At 43.7% G+C, this 8623-nt stretch overlaps 1 protein-coding gene across 1 annotated transcript; it reads left to right on the top strand.

The window, feature by feature from the left end:
• The first annotated feature begins 3084 nt into the window (after positions 1-3084).
• HSPA5 (heat shock protein family A (Hsp70) member 5) lies at positions 3085-7650 on the top strand. The gene is made up of 8 exons (XM_065878594.1): positions 3085-3322; positions 3416-3647; positions 4082-4219; positions 4530-4642; positions 4740-5130; positions 5261-5498; positions 5802-5969; positions 6735-7650. Exons 1-8 carry the CDS (start codon positions 3198-3200, stop codon positions 7295-7297), a joined length of 1968 nt encoding a protein of 655 aa, XP_065734666.1. The 5' UTR covers positions 3085-3197; the 3' UTR covers positions 7298-7650.
• The last annotated feature ends 973 nt before the right edge of the window (positions 7651-8623 follow it).

Raw genomic sequence — 8623 nt, 5'->3', positions numbered from 1 at the left:
ATTTCCCGTTGAAAGTAATCTTGAAAGTTCACTCTCAAGAGGTGGTTTTCTTGAAGAGCTTCTAAAATTTATTCTCATAGTATATTTACATGATAAATAATAGCATTACCACTATTCTACAACTTTCCCATACAATATCTCATTTGATCCTTGAAACAAGCCACTAAGACAGGCAGGGACAGAAATCCCTGACATTCAATAGATGAAGAAACTGAGGCTCTAGGAGGTTGTTTTTTTCCTACGGTCATGTGTCCTATCTCTTAGTTGAATATTTTCTCCAACAAAGCATGTGAAAAATTTTTAATTATCAGAACTTCAACTTGTCAGTCAACATTCAACTTGTCAATTACATAGGACTTTTCCTTTTCCTTCTTGCTCTATGCCTTTAATGCCCTTTCAGAAAGGAAGATTTGGGGACTAAATAACATTCAATCCTAATCAGTCCTGACTCTGCTTAGCTTTCTGAGATCAGATGGGAAATAGAAATCTATTTTCTTACTCATAAGAGCACAAGTGAAATGAGCTGGTTTAAATTACTGGATAAACTCTACATTTGTCTATCGCCCAGTATCAAAATACTTGTAAACTATGTAACTACTCTATATCCTAAAAACGATATGTAAGTGTTCTAAACCTGAAGCTCAGGATGACAACCTAGACTATAGAAATTAAAAATTAAACTGCCAAAGCTCAAATCCTGGCTCCCTATCTTCTCAGCTGTGTGATCTCCTGGGCAAGTTTCTTTGCCTCTTGGAGCTTCGGATTCATTAGCCCTAAAATTAGGGGTTTAAAAAAATGTTTTCATAAGGATTAAAAGAGATAATGCACTTAAAACATTTAGCATAGCGTCTAGCACTTATTTAAATATTGATAACTTGGCACTGACACTATTATTGGCATTTACGATTCAGCAAACTAGATTTATCTATGCACTTTCCTATTCAATCCATAAATGACTGCTCTTTGCAATATATTGTAATATATAACATACCTAATATACTTGACATTTTAAAAGATACTACAACCACCGATATACTCAATTCCCTTTAGCAGTTAGCCAGATATCACTTTTCTAAATCTCAGAAAAAGAAGAGTTGCAAAGGTTACTCCATCAATCAAGGGTGAGGCTGAAACTGAGAGCTCTGTTTTTAATGGATATGGACTATGATATATACAGAAAATTTGCTTGAAATTATACATAGCTGTAATGTGGTGGAATGGTGATTTCTATCTTGATAATGGACTAAGGTAACCTAAAGAAGGGTCAGTGTTACAGTATACAAATCCTTGTATACTGTATACAATACAATCCTTGTATACAATCCGTTGAAAGAGATGGATGATGCAACTTCTGTAGTAAGAATGGAGTCAACTCTGAGTCACCAGTATAACCTTGAGGAGCACTAAAGGAGATAGGAAAATTCTTGAGTACTGACTCCTAGGCTCAGCATCTTAGTCAACTGTGTGTAAGATGTTTCAGTGCTATTTGGACACAGTATTGTTCATACAAGTGAATCTCAAGAAAACATTTAGTGCAAAAAATACTAGTCATTAGCTCCTGACTATGATAAGTCCCATGAATTTTCTGTAATCATCTCAAAAATATTTTGTGTCAGGCCTCTGGCCCGTCTCTAGCAGGTCCCCCAAAAAGATTTGTTGAATAAATGAACTTCATTTTTAAAAATTGTTAAGAGCATTGGCTACAGAGTCAAGCTGACTTGGATATCCTAACTCCATCACTTATCAGCTCTATGACTTCAAGCTAGTTAACTAATCTCTTTTGGTTTCAATTTTCTCATCTGTAAAATGTGAAATGCCAAGTATTGAACTGTAAGGACCAAAAGGCACAGGAGACAGACTAATGCTTGGCACATAGTAAGCCTGAAGTAAATAGCAGCCTTTATACTTTTTGCTACAAGAGTAGGCATTATCAAGACGTCTTTGTCTACCAAACGCGTTTAAGCACAGATCAGACCTTTTCCAGGAGTGTAGGTAAAAACATATCCAAAAAGGATGAGGAAGGCCTTGTAAATGATAATCTGATCCACAGTGGGAAATGATGGGCAGGAAGAGGAAAGACAGGGGGTGACAAGCTAGGAAAATGATACATCTCAGGGTGGGAATGATGGCATTAGTAAGCTCTTCAGGGGAGAGCTGCCACATGGGGAGGGGATTGCGGAGTCAATTACTTTGGCCAGGCCTGCCCTGGAACTTACCGTGGGGCAAGGCAATGTGGAGAGGCCTGGTATAGACAAAGATAGCGGGGCAGGGGGTGCCGGGGAAAAATAACTGGCTAGTAGGAGCCATGACTCGCGACCGGGCAGTGCCCAGACCAGACCCCAGTCGAGGGCTGCAGCCCGGTGAGCAACAAAAGGCCCTGGGGCTTGGACACTCTAGTACCCGTAGTAGCTATGAAGGGCAGAGAAATTTGTTCTGAGGTGATCACAGCATCTACGCTGATACCTGCCTGCCTGGGACAGGATGGAGGCGAGGAGGAAGAAGAGCCGCTTCCATCGGGAAGGATGGAGGAAGGGCAGGCGGGCGGGCAGTGGAGAAGCAAGGGACCCAGGTCCCACTGCCTCGGGGGAATCAGGCACGCTGGACTGGCTCCGGCATCCTTAGGGCCCAGCGTGGAGGCGGGACCTCAGCGGTTACCGACGGAAACCGCCTCGGAGTGGGAGGTCGCGTCACGGACAGGCAGCTGCTAAACCAATGGAGCCGGAGCATGGGGCGGATGTTGCCTCCCATTGGTGGCTGTTGGGCGCGCCCAGCAGCCAATGAGTCAGCCCAGGGGGCGTCGCGGTGACGTTGGCTGCGGAGGAGGCCGCTTCGAATCCGCAGCGGCCAGCTTGGTGGCCTGGACCAATCAGCGGCCTCCAACGAGCAGGGCCTTCGCCAATCGGCAGCCTCCACGACGGGGCTGGAGGGAGGTTATATAAGCGGAGTAGGCAACGGCGCGGTCGACGCTGACTGAGCTCTCACAAGCGCGTCGTATTGGGGTTTTCGTGCGTGTGAGAGGTAGGTACCGCGGCCTACAGTTCCGTACCTGCCCTTCGCCTTGTACGCTGCTCCTCCTGACCCCGGGCTTGTCGTCCTCGGCTCGGGCACCTCGGTGCGCTCTCGTGTTGCGGCCTGTGGCTGGTTTGCCTGCGAAGCCCTGCCTGCCTGCTGAGTGAGTGGACGACGGTCCCGGCAAGATGAAGCCCTCCCTGGTGGCTGCGGTGCTGCTGCTGATGCTCGGCGCGGCGCGGCCGGAGGAGGAGGACAAGAAGGAGGACGTGGGCACGGTGGTCGGTATCGACCTGGGCACCACGTACTCCTGGTAAGTGGGGTTTGTGGAAAAGGGGAGAATGTGGAGTGGCTTCCTGGGCTGCCGTGAGCGTCGCTGATTTCTTCTGTTCGGTTTTTCCGTCAGCGTCGGGGTGTTCAAGAACGGCCGCGTGGAGATCATCGCCAACGATCAGGGCAACCGCATCACGCCGTCTTATGTGGCCTTCACTCCAGAAGGGGAGCGTCTGATCGGCGATGCAGCCAAGAACCAGCTCACCTCCAATCCTGAGAACACGGTCTTCGACGCCAAGCGGCTCATCGGCCGTACATGGAACGACCCGTCTGTGCAGCAGGACATCAAGTTCTTACCTTTCAAGGTTCGACCTGGTTTTTCTCTTTTAAATAGAAAGTGAGAGAAAAAAAAGAAGGGGTGGTGGTGGGAGTATTTAGGATTAAGAAGTTACTGAAAAACAGTGCGGAGACGAGCAAAAAGGATACAGACATGGTGTATCTATAATTTTTATTTAATAGTTTCAGTGTGTTACAGAACTTAAGAAAGTTAGGTTGGCAAAGAAATTTCATGCGTAACTACTCTGTCCGCAATAGTTTAGCTTTAAGAGATTGGTTAAAACTGAAGAGGCTTGTAATTATCAGGCACCTGTACTCCTTAAAGTATTTCTGTTCAATATTCAGCTCCAAAGGACCAACGTAAACCAAACTGTGGGGGAAGAAGTGGGTCTCAGACATTCCTCTTTTTAAAGTTTAAAATGTCATTGCTTCTACGTCTGAAAATAATTATTCTTTAAAATAGGTGGTTGAAAAGAAAACTAAACCATACATTCAAGTTGATGTTGGAGGTGGGCAAACAAAGACATTTGCTCCTGAAGAAATTTCTGCCATGGTTCTCACTAAAATGAAGGAAACTGCCGAGGCTTATTTGGGAAAGAAGGTAAGTATTTCTAGAACAATGTCGAGCAGTTTTATTATTACTATTCTTGATTGATTGTGTTGTGTTGATGCTTTCATCGTTTTAAAAATCTGAATGACATTCATGCATCAGTTTTAATTACTTGCGTGCTTTACTGTAGGCCAGACAAAATACTAGCGCCTTTCATGTGTTATCACTTAATGCTTGCAAATCCATGGGTATAAAATTATATATTATACCCATCTTAATAAAGCGATGGTTTGGCTGTAACTTAAATAAAGGTTAAGCCGTATGATAAAATATGTTTAATTATCTTTTGTTATCATTTTAGGTTACTCATGCAGTTGTTACTGTACCAGCCTATTTCAATGATGCCCAACGCCAGGCAACCAAAGATGCTGGAACTATTGCTGGGTTGAATGTTATGAGGATCATCAATGAGCCGTAAGTGTTAAATTAAAAAATATGGCATATTTGCCAAATGGGGAAAGGTAGACTTAACTAAGTCATTTATTTTTTTTCTTTCTCATTCTCCTAACAGTACAGCAGCTGCTATTGCTTACGGCCTGGATAAGAGGGAAGGGGAGAAGAACATCCTGGTGTTTGACTTGGGTGGTGGAACCTTTGATGTGTCTCTTCTCACCATTGATAATGGTGTCTTTGAAGTCGTGGCCACTAATGGAGATACTCATTTGGGCGGAGAAGACTTTGACCAGCGTGTCATGGAACACTTCATCAAGCTCTACAAAAAGAAAACTGGCAAAGATGTTCGGAAAGACAACAGAGCTGTGCAGAAACTCCGGCGTGAGGTTGAAAAGGCCAAACGGGCCCTGTCTTCTCAACATCAAGCAAGAATTGAAATTGAGTCCTTCTATGAAGGAGAAGACTTCTCTGAGACCCTGACTCGGGCCAAATTTGAAGAGCTAAACATGGTATGTTCCTGTTTTTTGCTTTGCTAATGAGATCTAGTTAGACTGTCTGAGTTTGGGACAATGCATTTAGGTATTTTGACTATACCTGGGTATGACAGGCATCATCACAGTAATTTGTCACTTATTCTAGGACCTGTTCCGTTCTACCATGAAGCCTGTCCAGAAAGTGCTGGAAGATTCTGATTTAAAGAAGTCTGATATTGATGAAATTGTTCTTGTTGGTGGCTCTACTAGAATCCCAAAGATTCAACAACTGGTTAAAGAGTTTTTTAATGGCAAGGAGCCATCCCGTGGCATAAACCCAGATGAGGCTGTAGCGTATGGTGCTGCTGTCCAGGCTGGTGTACTCTCTGGTGATCAAGATACAGGTAAGCCAGTGTCACAGCATCTTCCATAGTGCTTCAGAGTATAATTAGCTGTTGCTTTAGAAAGCAATAGATTATGAGCAGCAAGCTCACACAGCTAGTAAAGGGTACAGTGAAGTCAAGACCTGGCACAGTCTCAAGATCCTTAGCAACTATATTTAATTCATTGCTTCTGAAATGATTTTGTATAGAACCTAATCAAGTGGCAAGATGGAGAAGATGAAGTTGTATTGTTTGTGGGGTCTGCTTGGAATTGCTCCTGTGACTCCTGAATTAGAACTTAGCTTGATTAACTTACCTTTTTAGGTGATCTGGTATTGCTTGATGTATGTCCCCTTACACTTGGTATTGAAACCGTGGGAGGTGTCATGACCAAACTGATTCCAAGGAACACTGTGGTGCCCACCAAGAAGTCTCAGATCTTTTCTACAGCCTCTGATAATCAGCCAACTGTTACCATCAAGGTCTATGAAGGTAATTGCTTACATTTGTTAATACCATGGTATGTTTTTGAAGAGCTTGACTTCTTTTAACATACTCTATTGAAATGTCTAGGGAAAGAAATACCTGCTATTTTCAGGTGGGAGGGCCCTAATTTAACTAGTGTTGAGTTTGGTAAAGCCAGTACTAAAATCTATTTCGTATCTAGTTATCTAGCACTCTTTCCCATTAAAAAATACCTTCTGGGGGAATTCCCTGGCTGTCCAATGGTTAGGACTCCATGCTTCTACTGCAGGGGGCACAGGTTCGATCCCTGGTCGGGGAACTAAGATCCCACATGCTGCGCGGTATGGCCAAAATAAGTAAATTCAAAAATACAAGAAGAAGGACTTCCCTGGTTGTCCAGTGGCTAAGACTCTGCACTCCCAATGCAGGGGTCCCGGTTTCAATCCCTGGTCGGGGAACTAGATCCCACATGCTGAAACTAAGAGTTCGCATGCCACAACTAAAAGATCCCTCATGCCACAGCTAAGAGCTGATGCAGCCAAATCAATAAATTAAAAAGATAAATATTAAAATACAAGAACAAGTAAAGGGTTCATACTGCTATAAAGTAGATGAAATTCCATTAAGAGTTACTAGTAACTTAACTCACTGTTCCTCTCCCAACACTGACCCACTTCTAGGTTGATAGAGTGCCCTTGACACTACAGGCTCTAACAGAATGAAACATAGGGATCCAGATGTACTAATGTTTGTCGGTAACAGCTAACTAAATTTTTTGTGTGTGACTTCTAGGTGAACGACCCCTGACGAAAGACAATCACCTTCTGGGAACTTTTGATCTGACTGGAATTCCTCCTGCTCCCCGTGGGGTTCCACAGATTGAAGTCACCTTTGAGATAGATGTGAATGGCATTCTTCGAGTGACAGCTGAAGACAAAGGTACAGGCAACAAAAATAAAATCACAATTACAAATGACCAAAATCGCCTGACACCTGAAGAAATTGAAAGGATGGTCAATGATGCTGAGAAGTTCGCTGAGGAAGACAAAAAGCTCAAGGAGCGCATTGACACCAGAAATGAGTTGGAAAGCTATGCCTACTCTCTAAAGAATCAGATTGGAGATAAAGAAAAGCTGGGAGGTAAACTTTCCTCTGAAGATAAGGAGACCATGGAAAAAGCCGTAGAAGAAAAGATTGAGTGGCTAGAAAGTCACCAAGATGCTGACATTGAAGATTTCAAAGCTAAAAAGAAGGAGCTGGAAGAAATTGTTCAGCCAATTATCAGCAAACTCTATGGAAGTGCAGGCCCTCCCCCAACTGGTGATGAGGAACCAGCAGACAAAGACGAGTTGTAGACACTGCTCTGCTAGTGCTGTAATATTGTAAATAACTGGACTCAGGAACTTTCGTTAGGAGAAAATTGAGAGAACTTAAGTCTCGAATGTAATTGGAATCTTCACCTTGGAGTGGAGTTGAAAATGCTATATAGCCCAAGTGGCTGTTTACTGCTTTTCATTAGCAGTTGCTCACATGTCTCGGGGTGGGGGGCAAGGAAGAATTGGCTATCATCAAAAGTGGGTAAAAAAGCTGGGTTAAGGACGTGTGTTCACCTTGAAAATGTTCTATTTAACAATTGGGTCATGTGCATCTGGTGTAGGAACTTTTTTCTACCATAAGTGACACCAATAAATGTTTGTTATTTACACTGGTCTAATTTTTGTGATAAGCTAATTAGGTTAGTCATTTATTTTAAGGTAAGAGTCTTGGGTTGAGGGGAGTGTTTGGCGTTTTGAGGTAAGGAAAACACTTTTTTTTATTCAGTCATTTCTGGAAATCTGCCTAACCTAATCTAAGAAAAGGGGTAGGAGGTTCATCCATATCCTTAACTAGGCAAGGGCCATTTTACAGGGCCCAAGAATGGAGTTTTCCTGAGCATAATTGAAATTTCCTATTTCCCCTTACCTTTCAAAACCTTCTGGTGGCTTTTTAGTACTAATGATGCTTTATACCTGCTTGGATTCCTTTGAGATTTGATAGAGTGATGGATCATTAATGATAACGTTACACACCTGGATTCAATTCATAATTTTAGAATGTGAAGGTATATTTTTGAACCTCAGTTATGTCAATCTCCGTCTCAGTGGTACAGGAGTGGGATCTAGAATGGTGACCTACATTTAGCCCTACTGAAGTTTAATAAGTATGGTCAATAAAGGGCAGGCTGTCATGCTAACATGAAATCCAATTCAGCCCAAGGATAGGTATTTTATCGATGGGCAACCAGCTGAAAGGTTAACTTGCAGAACTAGGACCTGACAGTGTGATAGTTTTACTCTGAGGCCTGGACCTCTGCTGTGTTGCCCAAAAGCATTTGGACAGAGGGTCTTCAGGCCAACGTCCATACAAACGTTAAAAATGACCTGCAGGGCTTCCCTGATGGTGCAGTGGTTGGGAGTCCGCCAGCCGATGCAGGGGACACGGGTTCATGCCCTAGTCCTGGTCCGGGAGGATCCCACACGCCTCGGAGCGGCTGGGCCTGTGGGCCATGGCCGCTGGGCCTGCGTGTCTGGAGCCTGTGCTCCGCAACAGGAGGGGCAGCAACAGGTGAGAGACCCAAAAAAAATGACCTGCAGTGCTATGTGCAGTGGGATAGGGCATAGTGGGGACAGATAAGGGCCAGT

Source organism: Phocoena phocoena, chromosome 6 (genome assembly GCF_963924675.1).
Source record: "Phocoena phocoena chromosome 6, mPhoPho1.1, whole genome shotgun sequence".
Taxonomy (NCBI): Eukaryota; Metazoa; Chordata; class Mammalia; order Artiodactyla; family Phocoenidae; genus Phocoena; species Phocoena phocoena.
Note: the sequence above shows the minus strand (reverse complement) of the source record. Positions and strands in the feature narration are given on the sequence as shown.

Coding starts and splice junctions, on each gene's coding strand:
- HSPA5 (XM_065878594.1), top strand. CDS start 3,198: ATGAAGCCCTCCCTGGTGGCTGCGGTGCTGCTGCTGATGCTCGGCGCG. Junction 5,131..5,260: donor AATTTGAAGAGCTAAACATG/GTATGTTCCTGT, acceptor CACTTATTCTAG/GACCTGTTCCGTTCTACCAT. Junction 5,499..5,801: donor CTCTGGTGATCAAGATACAG/GTAAGCCAGTGT, acceptor TTACCTTTTTAG/GTGATCTGGTATTGCTTGAT.